This window comes from Rhincodon typus, chromosome 2 (genome assembly GCF_021869965.1).
Source record: "Rhincodon typus isolate 14 chromosome 2, sRhiTyp1.1, whole genome shotgun sequence".
Lineage (NCBI taxonomy): Eukaryota > Metazoa > Chordata > Chondrichthyes > Orectolobiformes > Rhincodontidae > Rhincodon > Rhincodon typus.
This window is the reverse complement of record NC_063333.1, coordinates 48,664,713-48,689,162: the sequence shown is the minus strand read 5'-3', so window position 1 is coordinate 48,689,162 and position 24,450 is coordinate 48,664,713. Positions and strand designations below refer to the sequence as shown.

The 24,450-nt window shown below is 41.7% G+C and overlaps 1 protein-coding gene across 1 annotated transcript in view; it reads right to left on the bottom strand.

Annotated features, from left to right (window-relative positions):
* Nucleotides 1-24,450, bottom strand: part of akap9 (A kinase (PRKA) anchor protein 9) — a 92,494-nt gene that overhangs the window by 40,992 nt on the left and 27,052 nt on the right. The window contains exons 3-5 of the mRNA XM_048607914.1: nucleotides 17,563-17,607; nucleotides 12,913-12,972; nucleotides 7,018-7,188 (exon numbers count right to left, since the gene is read on the bottom strand). Of these exons, the coding sequence (XP_048463871.1) occupies nucleotides 7,018-7,188; nucleotides 12,913-12,972; nucleotides 17,563-17,607 (276 nt within the window). The remainder of the gene's footprint in view (nucleotides 1-7,017; nucleotides 7,189-12,912; nucleotides 12,973-17,562; nucleotides 17,608-24,450) is intronic.

The following is a 24,450-nucleotide window of genomic DNA, read 5'->3' as shown; positions in this document are numbered from 1 at the left end:
CAGAAATAGAGGGTCACAGTTTATAAATAAGTGGTTATCCATTTATGACAGAGAGAAGCAGTATTATTTTTCTCACAGAGGGTCATGAGTCTGTGAGACTTTCTTCCTCAAAAGGCAGTAGAAACAATCTTTGAATATTTTGAAGGCCGAAGTAGGTAGCTTCTTGGTTAGCAAGGGGGAGGTTGGTGGAATTCGTTATCCGGTATAGGAGGGAATGTAGAGCAATAAAATCAGCCATATTCTTACTGAATCTTGATCAACTGGGCCAGTGGGCTGAGGAATAGCAGATGGGGTTTAATTTAGATAAATGAAGGATATTGTATTTTGGTAAGACAAACCAGGGCAGGATTTACACAGTTAATGGGAGAACCCCGAGCAGTGTTGTCAAACAGAGGGACCTAGGGGTGCAGATACACAGTTTTTTGAAAGCGCAAATCTCTGCCTGGGGCGGAAGGAAGGTCGGTGCGGGCTTCAAACTCTGCCCCCGAGTCTCGGAGGCCGCCTGCCACCGAGTGACCGAGTGTGAGAGCGCCGGGACGTCGGGAAGCGCGTTTTCGGAGGAAGGGAGCGAAGGCATTTGGCATGTTTGCCTTCATCGGCCAGACCACTGAGTACAGGAGTTGGGATGTCATGTCACAATTGTACAAGACATTGGTAAGGCCACATTTGGAGTACTGCGTACAATTCTGGTTGCCCTGCTACAGGAAGGATGTTACTAAACTGGAAAAGGAGAGGCTAGATAGGCTAGGACTTTTATCCTTGGAGCACAGGAGGCTGAGAGGTGACCTTATAGAGGTTTATAAGGTCATGAGGGGCACAGATAAGGTGACTAGCCAAGGTCTTTTCCGAGGGTAGAGGAGTCCAAAACTAAAGGACATAGGTTTAAGCTGAGAGGGGAAAGATTTAACAGTGGCCAGAGGGGCAACTTTTTCATGCAGAGAGTGGTGCATATATGGAATGAGCTGCCAGAGGAAGTGGTAGAGACAGGTATAATTACAACATTGAAAAGACATTTGGTTAGGTAAATGGATAGTAAAGGTTTAAAGGAATATGGGCCAAACACAGGCAAATGGAACTAGTTCAGTTTAGGAAACCTGGTTGGCACAGATGAATTGGGTTGAAGGACCTGTTTCCGTACTATATAACTCTATGACTCTAATGGTGGAGAAGGCTCAAAGGACCCAGAGGCGTGTATTATCTAATCACAAAAACGTATCTCCATTAACATCCAGGCAATGGTGTAGTGGCAATGTCATGACACTAGTAACACCAGATTGATGTTAAAAATAAACAACAAAAAGCTAGCTTAATGGTGACTATGTAAACATTGCCAACTGGTATAAAAATTCACATGGTTCACTAATATCATTAGGGAAGGAAAACTGCTGTGTTTACCTGTTCTGGCCTACATGTGACTCCAGACACAGCAATGTTGTTGACTCTTAACTGCTCAGAGGGCAGTTAGGGATGTACAATAAATATTGGCTTATCCAGCAACACTGACATCCCATCAATAAATAAAAACAAAATTAACAACAGAATGTGCATTTATACAGTGCGTTTAAAATAATAAAATATCAATGTGCTTTGCTGAAGTATCATGAAAAAATGAATGGCGCTGAGCCATACAAGGCCATACTTGGGCAGATGAACAAAAGCCTGGTCAAATAGGTAGACTTGAAGGTACATCTTCAAAGATGTAAAGACAGGCAGCAAGGCTTAGGGAGGGAATTCAAGTACTTAGGGCCCAGGCAGCTGAAGTCATGGTCATAATTAGTGAATGATTAAAATCAGATTTTGTCAAGAGGTCAGAATTTAAGAAACAAAGAAACAAAGAAACAAGAGGATTGTTGACATCGATTGCCTCAACCTCCTCACCCGTCTCACTCACTCCAACCTCTCCCCCACAGAACATGCAGCTCTCCGCTCCTTCCACTCCAACCCTAACCTCACTAACTAACCCGCGGACAAGGGAGGTGCAGTTGTGGTATGGCGCACTGACCGTTACGTCGCCAAGGCCAGGTGCCAACTCTCTGACACCTCCTCCTACCGCCCCCTTGATCATGACCCCACCCCTGACCATCAAAACATCATCTCCCAAACCGTCCATAACCTCATGTGACCTCCCACCCACAGCCTCCAACCTCATCATTCCCCAACTCCCGCACCGCCCGTTTCTATCTCCTTCCCAAAATCCATAAACCCGACTGCCCTGGCCAACCCATTGTCTCTGCGTGCTCCTGCCCCACCAAACGTATCTCTACTTATCTCGACTCCATTTTCTCCCCCCGGTCCAGGAACTCCCCACCCATGTCCGGGACACCACCCACGTCCTCCACCTCCTCCAAAACTTCCGATTCCCCAGTCCCCAACACCTCATCTTCACCATGGACATCCAATGCCTATATATTGCATTCCCCATGCAGATGGCCTAAAAACCCTCCGCTTCTTCCTCTCCTGCAGGCCCAACCAGTCCCCCTCCACCGTTACCCTTATCCGCCCAACCGTCCTCACCCTTAACAACTTCTCCTTCAACTCCTCCCACTTCCTACAGACGAAAGGGGTGGCCATGGGTACCTGCATGGGCCCAAGCTATGCCTGCCTCTTTGTAGGATACGGGAACAGTCCCTCTTCTGCTGCTACACTGGCACTAGCCCCCACCTCTTGGTCCATTACATCGATGACTGTATCGGTGCCACCTCATGTTCTCACCAGGAGCTCGAACAGTTATTCAACTTTACTAACACCTTCCACCCAACCTCAAGTTCATCTGGACCATCTGATACCTCTCTCTCCCTCCTGGACCTCTCTGTCTCCATCTCTGGTAACCACCTTGAAACTGATATCTATTTCAAGCCCACCGACTCCCACAGATACCTAGACTACACCTCCTCTCACTCACCTTCCTGCAAGGATGCGATCCCCTATTCCCAATTCCTCCGCCTCCGCCGCATCAGCTCCCAAGATGAGGCGTTCCACTCCCAGACATCCCAGATGTCCTTGTGTTTCAAGGACTGCAATTTTACCCCCAGTGGTTAAAAATGCCCTTGACCGCATCTCTTGCATTTCCCGCACGTCAGCCCTCACACCCCCTCCCCGCAATAAAAACAGTGACAGAATTCCCCTTGTCCTCACGTATCACCCATTAACCTCCGATTCAACACGTCATTCTCCGCCACTTCCGCCACCTGCAATCTGACCCCACTACGAAGGATATATTTCCCTCCCCACCCTTATCTGCTTTCTCCATGACTCCCTCGTCTGCTCAACACTCCCCACTAGCCCCACCATGCCCGGCACCTTTCCCTGCAACCACAGGAGGTGCTACACCTGCCCCTATACCTCCCCACTCACCTCCATCCCAGGCGCCAAAAAAACCTTCCACATTAAACAGATGTTCACCTGCACATCCGCTAATCCCGATGTGGCCTCCTCTACATCGGGGAGACCAAGTGGAGGCTTGGAGACCGCTTTGTGCAGCACCTACGCTCAGTTCGCAACAAACGACAACACCTCCAAGTCGCAAACCACTTCAACTCCCCCTCCCACTCCCTGGACGACATGTCCATCCTGGGCCTCCTCCAGTGTCACAATGACGCCACCCGGAAACTGGAGGAACAGCACCTCATATTCCGCCTTGAAACTCTACAACCCAATGGTCTTAATGTGGACTTTACAAGCTTCAAAATCTCCCCATCCCCGACCTCATTCCAAGACCAGCACCCCCATCTCATCCCCGCCTCCTTGACCTGTCCATTTTCTCTCCTACCTATCCGCCCCTCCTTCCTCACTGACCAACCCCCACCCCCACCCCCACTTCCTACCTACACTCACCTTTTCTAGCTTCATCCCCGCCTCTTTGACCTGTCCATCTTCTCTCCCACCTATCTGCTCCACCATCCACCTTCTATCACCGCCCCCACCTCTCTATTTATTTCAGAGCCCCCTTCACCCCTCCACCCCATTTCTGAAGAAGGGTCCAGACCCGAACCAACAGCTTTCCTGTTCCTCTGGTGTTGCCTGGCCTGCTGTGTTCATCCAGCTCCACACCTTGTTATCTCAAACTCCACCATCAGCAGTTCCTACTATCTCCAAGAGGATTGTCGGACTGGAAGGGATTACATAGCTGGCAGAGATGTCAGGGTATGAAGAGATTTGAAAGGCTTAGAATTTTGAAATTTAAGATCCAGTGAAGATCAATGAGCCCAGAGAGAAAGATGAGTGTTACAGAGAAACATAGAAAATTGGGACAAAATTCAGCCTTTTGAGCTTGATCTGCCAGTCAACATGATTATGGCTGATCATCCAACTCAGTACCCTTTGCCTGTTTTCTCTACTTATCCTTTGAGCCCTTTTGCCCATAGAACTGTATCCAACTCTTCCTTGAAATCATTCAATGCTTTGGTCGCAAGCGCGTTCTGTGGCAGAAATTTCCAAAGGCTGCCACCCTCTGGGACAACAAATTTCTGCTCATCTTAATCTTAAATGGCCTACCAAACATCCTATGACTGTCACCTCTGATTCTGGAATATGTGGTCATTCGGAACATACTTTCTGCATTTGCCCCGTCTAGTCCTGTTAGAATTTTATAGGTTCCTACGAGATGCTCCTCATTCTTCTAAACTCCACTCTCTCTTCATAGGTCAGTCTGGTAATCCCAGCAATCAATCTGAAAATCCTTTTTTGCAATCCCTCCCTAGTCAGAACATCCTTCCTCAGATAAGGAGGCCAAAACTGTGCATGAGACTTCAGGTATGGTCTCACCAAAACCCTGTACAACTATAGAAAGACATCCCTGCTCCCATACTCAAATCTAAACACTATGAAGGTCAACATTCCTCTTCCTTCCTAATCTATCGCCATTCGGATTATAATCTGTTCTCCAACTTTTACTACCAAATTAGATAACTTTACATTTGTCCACAATATACTTCATCTGCTTTGTATTTGTCCACTAACTCAGCTTGTCAAAATCACACTGATGCATCTCTGCATTCTCCTCTCTTAGAATATGGGAAGCAAAGTTTTGAGTGACCTCAGATTTACTTTAGAGAGGTTGTGGGCACCCAGCCACAAGTACATTAAAAGAGTCACATACAGAAGTAACAAAGGCACAAGTGACAGTGTCAGCAGCAGTGAAATTGAGGCAGAAGTAGATGTTCTATCGGGAACAGGCTCTTGCTTCTTATGTTCTTAAGGTGTGGATGTGGGGTTGAAAGCACTTCTTGGGGTCAAATATGACACTAGGTTTGCGAAAAGTTCAGCTTCAGAGAATTCCAAGGAGGAGGCAATGAATTTACTGGTAGGGGAGTTGTGTCTCTGGCGAGAGCTGAAAATACAATAGCTCCAGTTTTTCCTATATTTCACTGACACACATCTTTGCTCACTTAATATTACATGTCAGATAAACAAGCTGACAATTTAAAGAGATCAAGATGATAGTTACATGATTGGTGGTGGGGTCATAATGGCCTAGTAAAATTGTGGCTACTTAAGTAATCTAGAACCCCAGAGTAATGTTCTGGGGACCGAGGTTCAAATCCCATGACCACTGTACTGATTCAATTAAAATAGTTGGAATTTAAAAGTCTAACAATAATGACTATCATCGATTTTGTGAAAACACATCGTCACGTTCACAAAATTCAGTTTCGGGAAAGACCATCCTTCTGGTCAAACCTACAGCAATGTTGTTGACTCTTAACCATCCTCTGAAATGGGCCAAGCAAGCCACCCAGTTAAATTCAACAGCAAATATGGATGGGCAACAAATGCTGGCCTAGCCAGCGACACTCATATTGCATGAGTGAATAAAAAAAGCTAAGCACCATCAGTGCACATACAGACTTCACTGAGGGATGGCATGTATATGAGACATAAGAGGGAACTGAATTACCAAATATGTTTAGAAAATATGTGAATGTTTTAGAAACAGACTTAGAAAGTTTGCTAGATGATCTTTTAAAATAATACAAATGTAAACCAGAAAAGTTAAGGACTCAATGTAAATATTAAAGTAAATGGGTTTTGATACATTTGAAACATCTGATATTTTTGTTGCTCTGAAAACAGCCACACAAATAGAAGGGCATTAGGATGAAAGGATTCATCAATAGATAGGAAATGAAAAGTGCACAGAAAATAAACAAAAATAAATACAGCATTCAATTAATAAATATTCAATTGTTATGTCTTATGAACTTTGAACGGAATTACTTCCCAACTAAAAATGGCTTGATATCCTACATACATCAAGGGATATTTTATACATTATACAGCAAAATAGAAATCATGCATACATAATCTTGCATATGGAATAATGTGTTTTGTATTACTGTTACAACCAAAGTGATTTGATTCCAATAACAGGAATTGCAGCACCAGTGAACTCAAGTAAAGCAAATTTAGTACTAGGAGATAGAGCTTCATAAGCTCTACACCATCTTGGTAAACCTCCAATGCACTTCAGATTCTAAAACGAAGACAAGATGCAAGTTTAAATTGGGAAACTTCCTTTCTTTAATAGAATTGAAATGTGTTGGAATATATTGTATTAAAATTCTTAGATTGGGTGTCTCTTCCAGTCAAATAATTCTAAATTTTGAATATGTGATGTTAGATGTAAATCTCAATAATGAACTATATCAAAATAATTCATATAAACATTAGCCGAATATTCACTAGGAACTATAAGTTCCATGAGCCTGAGATACGTCCAAACAATATCAGATAAATGTAATACAGTTTCTTCATTTAAAATGATCTTCATCTCTTTTCAAACTATGCTTAAACAGTCAGGTCACTACACCGAAGTATAAACCAGACTTTACATTTTGACTCTAAAAATGCATTAAATCTAATTTAGCATTAAATCAAAAGGAATTTGAAAAATTTTTAAGTCCAGCAAAGTCTTCTATATTTTACTGAGTTTTTTTTTTATTTAGAAAGGACAATAACTCAAGCAAATGTGCTTTAAAAAGAAGGAGGAATGCACAAAAGGGAACAATGAAAATTTACCTGCTGGAAACCTTCTTTACCGAAAACCCCTCTCAGCTCTTCCAGCTCTCTGTTCAGCTCTTCAATCTCTTGTTGTTTTGCAGTTAAATCTTCCTCCATTATTTCAAGTCTTGTCTGAAAGGGCTGCGCATCATTTTCAGAACAAGTTCTTGATATGCTAAAATCCTCTTCCTGAAGCAATTAAAATGAATTAGAACCCTGTACAGTCTTACATTGCTTTAAAGATCTTTAAGGAAAAGGCACAAATAGAGAAAAATGAATTTCATAGAGGTCCACTTAATATTAAGAATGCAGCTAGTTGCAATTTATCACTATAGCAACCATTGTTAGCAATTTGCATTTCAAAAGCTGCATGGTAAATTTGTCTATTTTTCGACCCATAGCACTTTGATGGTCAAGACAAAAATAACATTATTAATTCTATATTATTTCAGGTGAATACTTTTATGAACTATTAGAGCACGGCAATAATCTTACCAAGTCTTCCATAAATAAAATCTATGTGCAATATATATAATCTAATCATCATACTGAAAAATTAAATAATGAGGATTAAAATTGGAAAATATTGCCCATCACTTGCCCAAATCTTTATAAAACTGGCAGGAGATTGACAACTTTCCATTATGTTAGTGAATAATTTCAGCTCCGCCAATGACTGGACACTGTGGCACTGAACTATTCTGACTGGAGAATCTAACATTCAGTACTTGGTCTGTGTAATGTTAACTCACTACAAGATATCAATGTCATTGTACATTTAGCTTCTAAGGAAATGAGACTTAAAATCCTAGATCCTTATCACTAGTTCGTGCGAGTAGGTGTACATGGACAAATGTCAGTAGGATCAGACTGGCCTAGGTTGCAATCCCCTGAAGGTAACCACTCAAGAGTTCAGATTCACATTCATTCAGTGACTATTTGAATGAAATATCCAGGATCCTGCTAGCATCTGCAGAATTGTTCCCATCCATGAACTTTGGAAAGAAGGAGACTAAAACAGAGTGCAGCATTTTGAAAAATATTACTTAAAATATAATATGTATGGTCCGCTGAAAAGCAGAAGTTGAAAAGTTAAGCAAAATCATAGGTTCAGAGAAATGTGTACTACCTGTATTTTAAATTATTTGATTTTTAAAGTGTTCAATAACAATGACCAATTATGCATTTGAGGTTGAACAAAGTAACATTGGTATAAATTTGGTATACATCTGGTATAAATCAGAACATTGTACCCAGTAAGGTCACCTTAAACTCTAATTGTTAAGAAGAAATTTAACTATTTCCTTCATTTGGAAAATATAGGTACTCCACTTCTAAGAATGATGCCTTATTCACTCAGTTAATACACAAAATGACAACTGCATATCAAATTGTAAAAAGTTGAAATAAACACAGAAGAAATATACCTTCCTCTTCCAGTGAGGTAGTCAAGCAATTCACAACACCAATGTTAGTACATAGGTTATGCATTAAAGTATCAATGAACGTTAGTTAGCTAATGTTAATAAACATTATTAACCATCTGCTACTCACAATGGTTAAAACAGCTCCACATAATTCCAGAGTGTCTTCGGGCAAATTTGTGCATTGAGGCTGAGGAATACCAGTTGCAGAAAATAAAAATTTCAATTTTACCATACAATTGTAAAATTATAACTTCATGCCAAATCAGAGTTGGCAAACATGAAATTAAAGCTTTCTCCAATATTGGAGATGAACAGATGGTGAAGAATAATGGGTTACTACAGACGGTGCAGCTGAGCTAAATCAGCTATAATCTTATTGATTGGTAGAGACGAAGGCTCTTGTGGTGGAGTGGTAGTGCCCCTACCCTGAGCCAGGAGACCCATGTTTAAACCCCACCTATTCCAGAGGTCTTTAATAACATCTCTGATTAGGTTGATTAGAAAAATATATTGATGGTAGAGGTGAGGGCTCTTTGGGGCAGTAGCAGCATCCTTACCTCTGAATAAGGAAGCCTGGGTTCAAGTTGCATCTTATCCAAAGGTGTGTCATAATGTCTCTGCACGGTGTTACTATAAAATATCTTGAAGAATAGAGGAAGCTTGAAGATGCAAAGGGCCTAACCCTGCTTATGCTCCAATCATTCTCTGCATCAACACTGATTTAAATTAAAAATGTTTTGCAACTGCTCTTGTATATTTGCTCTGAGAGGTTTTCTTGATTTGCCAATCAATGCTACACTTAGACTTAAGAAGAAATGAAATTAGGCTATTTACTTTAGAAAGAGCTCCTGCATTTGTTAGAGGGATCAGAGAAATCATGTTGAATCCACAGGTATCAAAATTTAGCATTCCACTTTACTTACCAGTCAGACCATTTCTATACTGATTTGATTTGATTTACCACTGTCACATGTACCAAGATACAGAAAAAGTATTGTTTTACATGCTATCTAGGCAAATTATACCGATACAAGTACATCAGGATAACAGAACAAAATGCAGAATATAATGTTACAGCAATAGAGAAGTTGCACAGAAAGATCAACTTTAATATATGAGAGATCCATTCAAAGATCTGATAACAGCAGGGAAGAAACTGCTCTTGAATCTGTTGGTATGGGTTTTCAAACTTTTTTCTCTTCTGCCTGACAGAAGAGGCTGGAAGAAAGCATAATCAGGGTGGGAGCAGTCTTTGATTATGTTGGCTGCTTTCCAGAGGCAGTGAGAACTATAGACGGAGTCAATGAATGCAAGGCTGGTTTGCATGATGAAGCAGGCTGCGTTCACAACCCTCTGTAAATTCTTGTGGTCTTGGGCAGAACAGTTGTCACACCAAGCTATGATGCATCTCGACAGGATGCTTTTCATGGAGCATCTATAAAAATTGATAAAATAACTCACTTATTTTTGAAATTTATGAAGTTGATTTTGGGATGTGGGCATTGCTAGCTAGGTCAAATTTAATGCTCATTCATAGTCACCCTGTAGAAAGTACTGGTGAACAGGCACACTCCTTGGTCTGTAGGGACTACCACAGTGCAGTGTGGGAGGGAATTCCAGGTATTTGACCGAATGACACTAAAGGAAAATGATATAGCTTGAAGCCAACATAACATGCAGCTTGGAGGAGAACTTGCAGGTCATGACATTCCCATGTTTCTTCTGCCCTTGTCCTTTTAAGTCAGAAGTCACACAACACCAGGTTATATTCCATCAGGTTTATTTGAAGTCGCAAGCTTTCAGAACATAACCTCTTAATTAAGTGAAGTGAGAGAGAAGCACACAGAACACAAAATTTATGGGCAGAGAGATCAAGGGCACAGAGATCAAAAGATCATACAAATCGTGAGAGTGGAGTGTTGAAAAGTAAGTCTCTGCAGGTAGTCAAAAGTGTTAGACAGTGTGAGTAAAATGTCAACAGCTGAATAACAAGCAAAGGGATGACCTATAATCCAACTAAATCAGGTACAGAGATAATCACAAAAAATTAAATATAAGATGGCGCTGCAGTCAAACCAAATAACTGGAATAACATGATAGGTATAAGAGTTGCATGCCAAGGGTCTAACCAAACTAACAAGTAATCCAAAATTGCACAAACTAATTAAGGTAGAGAGATCATAATAATTTATCAGGGTAATGGTGTTAAAACAGGATAGTAAGGATGATTTTACAGATACAGAAGTGTGGTGAAGTCACATGTAGCGCGATATGAACCCAAGATCACAGTTGAGGCTGACTTCATGGGTATGGAACTTGACTATCAGTTTCTGCTTGGCGATTCTACATTGTTACGTATCTTGAATGTCACTTTGGAGGACGCTTACCCGAAAATTGGAGGCTGAATTTTCTTGACCGCTGAAGTGTTCCCTGACTGGGAGGGAACATTACTACTATCTGGCAATTGTTGCGTGGTGTCCATTAATCTGTTGTCGTAGCGTCTGCATGGTCACACCAATATACCATGCCTTGAGGCATCTTTGCCTGCAGCATATGAGGTAGACAACGTTGGCTGAGTCACCCGAGTATCTGCCGTGTATGTGGTGTGACGTCCCCATGTGTGAGGGTAGTATCCATGTCAATGATCTGACATGTCTTGAAGAGGTTGCCACTGGCAGGGTTGTGTGGTGTTGTGGTCAACGTTGTCCTGTAGGCTGGGTAATTTGCTGCGAACAACGGTCTCTTTAATGTTATTGGTGGTTGTTTGAAGACAAGAAGTGGAGGCATAGGGATGATCTTGACGAGATGCTCACCGTCATCGACAACATGTTGAAGGCTGCGAACAACATGGCGTAGTCTCTCCGTTCTGGGGAAGCATTGAACGACGAAGTGTATTCTATCAGTCATATCTTGTGTTTGTCTTCTGAGGAGATCATTGCAGTTTTTTGCTGTGGCATGTCAGAACGGGCAATCAATGAGGGGAGCATCGTATCCCGCTCTTATGAGGGTATCCTGCAAAATCTTTGGGTGTCCGTCACGTTCCTCCTCATCTGAGCAGATCCAGTGTATGCGCAAGGCAATCTTGCCACAGCAATCTCTGCAAGACATGTCAGATCATCGACATGGATACTGCCATTACATGTGGGAACACCACCCATTGCGTACACGGTAGATACTCAGGTGACTTGGCCAATGTTGTCTACCTCATACACTACAGGCAAAGATGCCCCAAGGCATGGTATATTGGCGAGACCATGCAGAAACTATGATAATGGATGAATGGACACCACGCAACAATCGCCAGACAGGAATGTTCCCTCCTATTCGGGGAACACTTCAGCAGTCAAGGACATTCAGCTTCTGATCTTCAGGTGAGAGTCCTCCAAGGCGACCTCCAAGATACACAACAATGCAGAATCGCCGAGCAGAAACTGATAGTCAAGTTCCATACCCATGAAGACGGCCTCAATCGTGATCTTGGATTCCCTTATATTTAATTTTTTGTAATTATCTCTCTGCCTCATTTAATCTGATTGTGGGTCATCCCTTTGCTTGTTATTCAGCTGTTGACATTTTATTCACACTGCCAAACACTTTTGATCACCTGCAAAGACTTACTTTTCAACACTCCACTCACACTATTTGTATGATCTTTTGATCTCTCTGCCCATAAATTTTGTGTTCTGTGTGCTTCTCTCTCACTTCACCTGACGAAGGGGCTATGCTCTGAAAGCTTGCGATTTCAAATAAACCTGTTGGTCTATAACCTGGTGTTGTGTGATTTTACCCACCCCAGTCCAACACCAACACCTCTACATCCTCTCCTTCTCGGCGGTAGAGATCATAGGTTGAGTGGCGCTGTCTAAGGAATCTTCGTGAGATGGTGCAGTGAATCTTACTGATGGTACACACTGCTGCCAGTATGCACTATGTCAAGGGGAGATGATTAGATTCTTGCTTGAAAGGGGGATGGTCATTTCCTGACACTGGTCTGGGGAAATCGTTACTTATCACCAAAGCATGGACGTTGTTCAGGACTTGCCACATATAGACATAGGCTGTGTCAGTCTCTGAGAACTCATGAATGAACATTATGCAATCATCAATGAACATCCTCATTATAGACCGTATGATGGAAGGAAGGCAATTGATTGACCAGCTAAAGATGATTGGGCATAAGACACTACCATGAGGAATACAGTGATGCACTGCCCTCTAACAATCACAGCTATCTCCCTTTATGCTAGGTATGACTTCCACCGGAAGAATGTTTTCCCCAATTTCCATTATCCTCAGTCTTGCTAAGGATCTTTATTGTCACATTCAACCTAAAACTGCCTTGATATCAACTGGAATTAACTCTCACCTCAATGAATGAAGGCAATTATACAGACTTATACTCTGGGAACCGTTCTAACCATTTGGAAAAAATTCAGTTAGTAGCTGTGGTTAAATATGCAGCAAGTTATTTGACTTCATACTGTACCCTCATCATATCTTCTGCTTTAAATACCGTTTCTTGTTGCACTGTACAACAACCATTTGCCTGTACAAACCAAACAATATTTTTAAGCATTTTCTCATTCATTCCTAAAAATCTTTCGAAAAAAAAATTCAGCATTAACATTTATTAATACAAGTGAGCAGCATGTGAAATAGTGTCAAATCATTTCGTTACATGGTTGTCTAACAGTTGGGTCATTCTGCATTTCACCAAAACATTCTTATAACTTTTCACATCCATCAGAAATTGAACGCAAATCATTAATAGTCACTTTTAATTAAAAAGAACATTAATACATCTCAAATTATGAATGCTTTTTTCTTCTCTCAAATGTTCACAGTAGCTTCACTTATCAGCCTTTACCTTTTTTTGTGCAAACAAGAAGCTAGAGATTGAACTTGAGGCTACTATGATGTAAGCAAAAAGCTAGTAAACTTGCAATCAGTACCTTCTTGATAGGTTAATTCTTTATAAGTTAAACCTATGCTAACATACATTACCAAATCACATGCCCAACCGATCAGCATACTTTGCCCATCATAGCAACACAGCATTGTCTTGGACTCCTAGCACTAAGGTGTATCCTCCACATTACAAAGGACCAAAAGATACATGGACAGGAGTAAGCCATCCAGCCGCTCAAGTATACACTCCCATTCAACAGGATCATGGCTGATCCAACGTTTCTCATGTATATTTTTCTGCCCATTCCCTGTACTCCTTGATTCCCCTACTGATCAAGAATCAATCAACTCAGCCTTAAATATACACAAGGACTCTGCCCCAAAGCTCTCTGCAGCAAGGAGTTCAAAAGAATCAAGTCTCAGAGAAGAAATTCCTTATTTCAGTCTTAAATTGGCACCCCTTCATTCTGAGAGTATACCCTCTGGTCCTAGACTCTCCCATGAGGGGAAATTAGCATTTACCCTGACAAGCCTCTTAAGAATTCTACATGTCTCAATTAAATCACCACTCATTCTTCTAAATATGTGCTGTTAAACATTATTTTTCACTGCTGAAGGCTCACAGAGAACTGTGGTACATCGAAGTTGCACAACTTTTGCTCCCTTCAGCTCTATCTACTTTGCTCGATTTTGCTTAATGCCCTGATGCTCTCTGCTTGGTGTACATGAGGGGTCACATCTCTCATATAGGCAAAATAACTTTTTCAAAATCATTGAAATAAATTTCCTATTGTATTTCAAAGTTTCACAATTTATACACAAGATAAGATTTGAGAAAGACTACTGATCCAACCATAATTTCCCTAGCGACAGCATTCATTCGGGTCTGGAATGATTGCAAGGTTGTCTCCAATATTCTCTGTGAGAATACTTCATGACAGCATTCAAAATTTGTGTGTTATTTGTATATGCTTTCAGCTCTCATTCCATTCTCAGAATTTATTTTAAATATTCCAGACTTTCATTTTCATACCTTACATTGTCATACCCTTCAATAGAAATCACCTGAGACAACAAGGTGCAGGGCTGGATGAACACAGCAGGCCAAGCAGCATCACAGGAACAGAAAGGCTGACGTTTCGGGCCGAGACCCTTCATCAGAAAAGGGGGAGGGGAAGGGGGTTCTGAAATAAATAGGGAGAGAGGGGGAGGCGGATAGAAGATGGATAGAGGAGAGGAAACAAACAGGTCGAAGAGGCGGGGATGGAGCCAGTAAAGGTGAGTGTAGGTGGGAAGTTGGGGAGGGGATAGGTCAGTCCAGGGAGGACGGACAGGTCAAGCGGGCGGGATGAGGTTAGTCGGTAGGAGATGGGGGTGCGGCTTGAGGTGGGAGGAGGGGATAGGTGGGAGGAAGAACAGGTTAGGGAGGTGGGGACGAGCTGGACTGGTTTTGGGATGCGGTAGGGGCAGGGGAGATTTTGAAGCACTGCCCGCTTCTATCTCCTTCCCAAAATCCACAAACCTGAATGCCCAGGTCGACCCATTGTCTCCACCTGCTCCTGCCCCACCCAACTGATCTCCAACTATCTGGACTCCATTTTATCTCCCTTGGTCCAGGAACTCCCTACCTATGTCCGTGACACCACCCATGGCCTCCACCTCCTCCAGAACTTCCAATTCCCCGGTCCCCACCACCTCATCTTTACCATGGACGTCCAGTCCCTCTACACCTGCATTCCCCATGCAGATGGCCTAAAGGCCCTCCGCTTCTTCCTGTCCCACAGGCCCGACCAGTCCCCCTCCACTGACACCCTCATCCGCCTAGCCGAACTTGTCCTCACCCTCAACAACATCTCTTTCAATTCCTCCCACTTCCTACAGACAAAGGGGGTGGCCATGGGTACCCGCATGGGCCCAAGCTACGCTTGCCTCTTTGTAGGTTACGTGGTACAATCCCTCTTCCGTACCTACACCGGCCCTAAACCCCACTTCTTCCTCCGTTACATTGATGACTGTATCGGCGCCGCCTCGTGCTCCCACGAGGAGCTCGAACAGTTCATCCACTTCACCAACACCTTCCACCCCAACCTTAAGTTTACCTGGACTATCTCTAATACCTCTCTCCCCATCTCGGGCAACCACCTAGAAACTAATATTCATTTCAAGCCCACCGATTCCCACAGCTACCTAGAATACTCCTCCTCCCACCCACCTTCCTGCAAAAATGCCATCCCCTATTCCCAATTCCTTCGCCTCCACCGCATCTGCTCCCAGGATGAGGCATTCCACTCCCGTACATCTCAGTTGTCCTCTTTTTTCAAGGACCGTAACTTCCCCCCCTCAGTGGTCGAGAACGCCTTCAACCGTGTCTCCCACATCTCCCGCAACTCATCCCTCACACCCCGTCCCCGCAATAACAACCAAAAAAGAATCCCCCTCGTCCTCACGTAACACCCCACCAACCTCCGGATCCAACGCATCATCCTCCGACACTTCCGCCATCTGCAATCCGACCCCACCACCAAAGACATCTATCCCTCCCCACCCTTATCTGCTTTCCGGAGGGACCACTCTCTCCGTGACTCCCTTGTCCGTTCCACACTCCCCTCCAGCCCCACTACACCCGGCACTTTTCCCTGCAACCGCAGGAAGTGCTACACCTGCCCGCACACTTCCTCCCTCACCCCCATCCCAGGCCCCAAGAAGACTTTCCACATCAAGCAGATGTTCACCTGCACATCTGCTAATGTGGTATACTGCATCCGCTGTACCCGGTGTGGCTACCTCTACATCGGGGAAACCAAGCGGAGGCTCAGGGACCGCTTTGCAGAACACCTACGCTCGGTTCGCAATAAACAACTGCACCTCCCAGTCGCGAACCATTTCAACTCCCCCTCCCATTCCTCAGACGCCATGTCCATCCTGGGCCTCCTGCAGTGCCACAACGATGCCACCTGAAGGTTGCAGGAACAGCAACTCATATTCCGCTTGGGAACCCTGCAACACACACTTCAAAATCTCCCCTTCCCCTACCGCATCCCAAAACCAGCCCAGCTCGTCCCCGCCTCCCTAACCTGTTCTTCCTCCCACCTATCCCCTCCTCCCACCTCAAGCCACACCCCCATCTCCTACCGACTAACCTCATCCCGCCCCCTTTACCTGTCCGTCCTCCCTGGACTGACCTATCCCCTCCCCAACTCCCCACCTACACTCACCTTTACTGGCTCCATCCCCGCCTCTTCGACCTGTTTGTTTCCTCTCCTCTATCCATCTTCTATCCGCCTCAGAACCCCCTTCCCCTCCCCCTTTTCTGATGAAGGGTCTCGGCCCGAAACGTCAGCCTTTCTGCTCCTATGATGCTGCTTGGCCTGCTGTGTTCATCCAGCCCTGCACCTTGTTGTCTCGGATTCTCCAGCATCTGCAGTTCCTACTATCTCTAATAGAAATCACCTATCGTCTTTCTTTAAAAACTGAAATGCCCTCTGAAATGAATAAATCTCTCTAATCTTTCTGGAATAATTTTCTGTTCTACAAGATTTTGAAACATTAGTCTGAGCCCTTTTATAAATGAATACTCCATTAAAATCCTCATTCAACAAAATGTAGCTTTTTTCTCGGGTTTTGACAGAGGCTAACAATAAAACAGTTGAAATTGTTGACAACTTCTAGCATTTCCAATTACAATATGCAGGATAGATAAAGTGCAGACCCTCGACAGTTGTATTGAAATACTGACAACAACTCCTTGATTTTTGTGTTTAATTGTACAAATGCAGAATCCATGAGTTACTATACTATGCCCACCTTATTAGAATTACTGATGTTCAGCATCTCGGTCTTTTTAAATAGAGGTGTTATGGTTGCTCATTTCCAGCTCTGCAGAATGGAACCATGACCCAATAATTTTTTTTTGATAGTGCCTCCAGAAGTGCCTTGTTAGTGTCCTTTAGAACTCCAAGATATAAATGGCTGCTGAAAAAGTCTGGCTACTCTTAAATTCATTGAAATAATTTTAGAATAGATCATGGACTGAGAAAGTCTAAGCATCTATAAATTCCCTTTGAATTTGTTGGGGCAGATTCTTAATCCCTTCTGGAGTATCTCTTTCCAATATCCTTTTAGTGGAGTACTTTGTTGTTTTACCAATATTTAATTCTACAAAATGAAAGAATATAATTTCTAATAATCTTGAGCCCCAAATATCATGCATTCTTTACAAAATATTTACCTCTGATGTATAGTCATCAGCTGTAGTAGACACTTCACTTTCTGGCTGAAAAATAAAATACATAATTAAAATATTTTAACTTTCAAAATAAAGATATATAAACATTCACAATATATTGACAAGTTAAAAAAATGAAATAGCAAGAAATGTTACGGACAGCACAAATTAGTTCTCAAAATTATAGTAGTATGGATAAGTAAGAGGCTTCCATTTTGGGTCCAAGAAGACAAATTTGAATATTTAGAAAATGACGATAGGCTAGGAACTGCAGAGCAAAACTGACACAAACATTCTCACAAATAAGACACTGGAAGCTAGTACATATGTGCAGAAAGTAAAAGAAAAGCTATTGAATGTTGGTTATTATCTCAAGGCACCTGGAATACAAAAGTCAGGAATGATAAATCAGTTATAGAGCCTAGGTCAAACTTAATCTCAAATTATTGCATTCAGGTTTACGCATAACATGTGGAAGAGGGTTATGAGACTACAGTGTAGACTCACCACATCATTAAGGCTTTAACCTATTAAAATTTGAGGATAGGATACATGAACATGATTTGTAACAGCTTGTATTTAGAAGGTCAGAGATAATCTAATTGACCACCTTAAATGATACATTGATAAAAATTTGGTCATTTAAGAGTAAACTTAAATGGGAACTTTTCCACAAAATGCAGAAGAAACATGGAATTCTCACCCCCAAACTAGAGATATCAAAGGGAGTAAAGTGAGTTAAGGCACAGATCAATAATCAATTAATTGATTTGAACAGGTTCAAGGAGCTGAATATTTTTTTCCTGTCCTTATAATTCCTGATTTAATGCCAGCATTGATCTTGCTTCCTTATGGTGTTAGCCCAACTTGCCTGCCTCCTGGTCTGTTAAGCTGATCGAAGCAGCTAACTGCACTTTTACATTCCATTGAACACATCTGAAAATTACCAATTCTCACATCTGGCTTTGCACTTGCTCTAGATGCAAGTGTGATGCCAAAACTGAAAATTTCCCTAAAGGTTCAGTGCCCTATTTGGCCTGGGTATGGAGTTAAGTGGCAAGGGCATAGAATCTCATGCCTCAGCCCATGAATTGTTGAGTTGTATCTAGCAGTACATAAAATTTATAGGGTAGCTTAAAATCTATCCAAATGTATCCTGATTCTTGAAACTGTTACGATCCCAGATGATGGTAACACTGGACAAATCAAATCCCAGAATGGAACCTGCGCTGAAAAACGGCAAGTTTTATTTTTGCTGTTGGTCTACCATGAAGATCTGTTACTTAACATATCGACAAAAGCCTGCCAATGTATGTTTAATAAAAGAATATAAATGTTTAGAACACAAGAGAAAAACATACACTTTTGCTAAACCATAGGAACTATTTAAAATAAACTTATAACAAATGCCATACAGGGATTCAGCCTTTTCACCCTCCACAACTTCATTACAGACACACAAACTTCAGTGAAGGGTCAGCATTGTCTCTGTTTTAAAGCTCTTTTGTCAAATGCAATCAGTTTCTTTTCAAAACATTTCTGCATTTACACAAGGTTGCTTTCCTTAGATAGTATCTCTCCTTGGATTCCTTAAACAAACTGCTAAATTAGCTCACTTATTCCTTAACATGTATTATGTAAACTTTAACAGCCTTGTAGATGGCATTCCTCTCTGACACTTCATAAACCTTCTGTTCCTGGAGCTTCCGTCTTACTGACTTTTCAGCCACTCAGGGTTTCTTTGCTTCTGACCTTTTAGAACCACTAAATTAACAGCGTATCTGATGTAAACATTGGTTACAGACCGATTCTATTTGAATGAAACCTGTATTCTGCCAAATGTTACTGACTTTCTGTATCACTCCTGTCACTGGGCAGCACAGTATTTCATCCTTACCTTCCTCTCTAATGCAATGTAAGATTCTCAAGAGTATTAAAGACTTAATTTAAATGCATGCAAACAAATTTCCAGGCATCCCAATACCACTCTCAGAATAAATCTAAAATGAAAGTGAAAACAATAACTTCCAAATTCCTAACACAATGTAGAGATACAAATTAAATTTTAAGCTACATATCCTCCACTTAGAGTCATAAAGTTGTACAGCATGGAACAGACCCTTTGGTCCAACTTGTCCATGCCGACCAGACATCCTAAATTAATCTAGGCCCACTTGCCAGTATTTAGACTATATCCCGCTAAACCCTTCCTGTTCTTATACCCATCCAGATGCCTTTTAAATGTTGTAATTGAACCAGCCTCAGCCACTTCCTCCAGCAGCTCATTCAATACACGCACCATCCTCTGCGTGAAAAAGTTGCTCATTAGGTCCCTTTTATATCTTTCCCCTCTCACTTTAAACCTATGTCTTCTAGTTTTGGACTCCCCCACCATGGGGAAAAGACTTTGGCTATTCACCCTATTCATGCCCCTTATGATTTTATAAACCTCTGGAAGGTCACCCCTCAGCCTCTGACACTCCAGGGAAACTAGACCCAGCCTATTCAGCCTCTCTCTATAGCTCAAACCCTCCGACCCCGGCAACATCCTTGTCAATCTTTTCTGAACCCTTTCAAGTTTCACAACATTCTTCCTACAGCAGCGAGACTAGAATTGAACACAGTATTCCAATAGTGGCTTAACCAATATCCTGTACAGCTGCAACATGACCTCTCAATTCCTAAACTCGCTGACCAATAAAGGCAAGCATTCCAAACTTCTCCTTCACTGTCCTGTCTACCTGTGACTCCACTTTCAAGGAACTATGGACCTGCACTCCAAGGTTTCTTTGTTCAGCAACACTCCCCAGGACTTACCATTAAGTATGTAAGTCCTGTAGAACCCAAGTTCCCTAACCCAAACTGCAATTCTTTATGAACCTTCATCACATTTCCCGCAGAAAGAAAATGAAAAGGTTTTAATGAGATGCAGTTTCATTTCGCATTACAATTTTCTCATCATCATTTCTATTTTATGTAGATTTTACTTTGCCAACAATAGATTTATACTAAATACACAAAGATTTTCCATAATTATCATATTATATACGAATCTATTCTGATCATGACATTCATTTTCATCTTCTTGATAAAGAGTCCGCCATAATATTATCTGATTGCAACATGAATGAATTTCAAGTTGCATGGTTATAGCAGTAAATTCTAATGAAACAGTTTAAAATCATGTTATGAACTCATGATAGATCATTCAAAGGGTTATGATCCACAGCTGTCTGCAGTGTTATTCGATATGTAGACTTCAACATGTTAGAGAACATAAGTATAGAGAACAGTAGGTCACATGGTCGTTTGAGTCCTCACGATCTGATCTGATTTTAACCTCAATTCTACATTCCTGTATACCCCAATATTCTTTCATCCCCTTGGTAATCAAGAATCAACTACCACTGCTGTAAAAATATTTTAAAATTCTGTATCTACTGGCTTTTGGGGAACAGAATTCCAAAGAGACTCAATCGTCAGAATTCGTTTTCCTCTTATTTTTAAACCCAACACCAAACACCAAACACGAAGTCTCTTCTCCAATGTTGAATATTGATATTACCACATATTTGATGTGTGTCAAAAATAACTGACGTGTCATTTGATCCCCATATCCTTTGCCTCTATTAACACTGCACCACATTGCTGGCCTCAGAACCAGTTTAAACAGCTTAGGACAATTTGATGCTGGTAACGAACAATTGAAGTCATCAAAAGCACTTAACATGTGTTTGGTTACTCAAATTTCTTGGCTTTTCTTAAACTTCTCAAAAGAACCACCGCGGTGCTGAAATTCAGAACAAACGTGGGTGAGATTGTAAATGAGTACTTTGCATTGGTAATCGCCCAGGAGATGGATATGGAGGATAGTGAAGTAAGTGTGGAGCATGTCAATATGCTAGAGCATTTTGAGATCAAGAAAGAAGTTGTGTTGGGTCTCTTGAAGAGCATTAAGATGGATAAGTCCTTAGGGCCCAATGGGATCTATCCTGGTTATTGAGAGAAACAAGAGACTATTGAGGCTTAGACCAAGATCTTTGTATCATCGGTAGCAATTGGAGAGGTCCCTGTGGACTGGTGAGTAGCTAATGCTGTTCCTCTGCTCAAGAAGGGAAACAGATGATTCAGGAAACTATAGACCAATGAGTGTCACATGGGTGGTTAGGAAGCTTTCGGAGGGAATTCTTAGGGATAGGATTTACATGCATTTAGAAAAGCATGGCCTAATTAGGGGCAGTCAGCATGGGTTTGTGCAAGGCAGGTCATGTCTTACTAACTTGGTTGAATTTTTCAAGGAGGTAACAAAGGTGATCAATGAGGGTTGTGCAGTGGATGCTGTCTAAATGGATTTCAGTAAGACTTTTGACGAGGTCCCTCATGGTAGGCTTTCCAGAAGCTAAAGATGCATAGGAACCACAATGACCTGCATGTGTGGATTCAGAACTGGCTGGCTCATAAAAGGGAGAGCATAGTGGTGGAAGTGTGTTTTTTTGGCTGGAGGTCTGTGACTTGCACTATTCCGCAGAGATTTGTACTAGAATCTCTGCTGTTTGTGAAATATATAAATGACCTGCATGAAAATATAGATGGGTAGGTTAGTAAATTTGTAGACGATACAAAGATCGATGGAATTGTGGATGCAGAGGGATATAGATCAGTTACAGATATGGACGAAGAAATGGCAGATGGTGTTTAATCCGGGCAAATGTGAGGTGCTGCACTTTGGGAGATTAAATGTTAAGGAAGAGTATACAGTTAATGGCAGGACCCTCAACAGCACTGATGTACAAAGGGATCTTGGGGTTCAAGTCTATAGCTCGCTGAACTTGGCCACATAAGTAGATAGGGTGGTACAGGAGGCATATGGCATGCTTGCCTTTATTGGTCGGGGAACTGAGTACAAGAGTCAGGATGTCATGTTGCAGCTTTAGAAGACTTTGGTTAGGTCACAGTTAGAGCATTGTGTTCAATTCTGGTCATCACATTACAGCAAAGGATGTGGAGGTTTTGGAGAGGATGCTGAAGAGGTTTATCAGAATGCTGCCTGCATTAGAGGGTATGAGCTACAAGGAGAGGCTCCAGTCTATCTGGTCAACTCTGTTCTTGCCCCACTGAAGCTAGCACTTCCCCGGTTTCATTCTGAATTGTCTGTTATTATTTTTTACCATTATCTGAAATCTCTTGGAACAATGATCAGCGTCCCCTAAATTTTCCTCCGCTGACATTTAAGTATTTGACCTAATTCATTTCTAAGAACCAAGCCTAGCAATGCCTTATTTCTTGTGATTGGACACTTACAGCTGTAGAAAATTTTCCTGAACACAATGAAAGAAGGCTTGCCCCTCTCTGTCCTTAACACTACCATTATCCCAGTCTTTATTCAAATTAAAACCATCCATAATTACTAGCCTATAATACTTTCAACTATAATTTCCTTGCAGACTTGTTCTTTGACGTCCTTCCCTTCAATTGGTGGCCTGTAGACTACACCATGCGAAGTGAAGACACCCTTCCTGTTGATTAGTTCTAGCCAAATTGATTCTACAAATCCTCCAAGATATCTGCTTCCACCAGTACAACAATGCTGTCCTGAACCAGTACTGATGCCTTTCCTCACTTTCTTGTACACTTAAATTAGGAATATTTAACACCTAGTACTGCCCTTCCTTCAACCAGATCACTACAGCATAATTCCACATGCCAATCTACCCATGCATTCGCATACAAGCAATATAAATCTGATTTAACAAGCTTTAGTTTTTTCATTTATTTCAACTCCAGGTATTAACATACTATTCTCTATTCTAGTCCTATCCATTTGTCCCAGTATTGTGTACGGTCAGATAGTACTGGATGATAAATCTCTCCCTGTCCTAACAAACCTACGGAATTAGGTTAACATATCCCAAAAACATCACTAGGAAAATGTTCTGCAAGGAATTTGGTCTCAGCTCTCTGTAGGCGTCATTTCCTCCACAGCCAGTCCAGTATCCCGGGAATTGTTTTATGGGATGTGGACATGACTCAGTAAGCCAGCATTTATTGCTCATCCCTAAGTGCCCTTGAGAAGGCAATAGTGAGCTGCCTTCTTGAATTGCTGCAGCCTACTTGGTGTTGGTACACCCGCTTGGCTGTTAGAGGGGGAGTTCCAGGAATTTTCCCAAGTAATACTGAAGGAACAGCAATATATTTCCAAGTTAGGACTGGATGGGACGGATTGGATGGGAACACCCAGAGTGTGGTAGGTTCCTGGAAAGCACTGCCAGTGGAGATGGTGGAAGCAGGTATGCTAGCAACATTTAAGACATATTCTGATAGACATATGAATAGGAGGCGAACAGAGGGATAGCAACCGCACATAGACAATAAGTAGTGGATCTAAATTAGAATTAGGAATCGGCGCAGGTTTGGTGGGCCAAAAGGACCTGTTAATGTGCTATATTGTATTGTATATAATGCTTTGATAATTCCAATGAATTTTGAAAAGTTATCATTCCAGACAACATTGTTTTACATTAATAAAAGTCCATCCATGGTTATAAAAGTTTATATTTCCTTGCCGTATGAATCAAAAGAACTTGCAATATCCCTTTAATAAGTTAATTTTCATAATTGACTCTACTTATTCAATCCTCTCAATAGTCCTCCATCAGTGAATCAAACATTAAATCACCTTCGTTACTGTGTTGACTTATAATAATTTGCAAACAATTGTTGAGAGATAGCATAAAATTTCATCTAACTTTTCAAGCAACTCTATATTATCAAATTTATTCTTAGAGGTTTGATCTAAGAATTTTTAATTTCTGAATCTTTCCCAAATCATGCTAATATTTATTTTAGAAATAGTAGGTACTGCAGATGCTGGAGAATCTGAGATAACAAGGT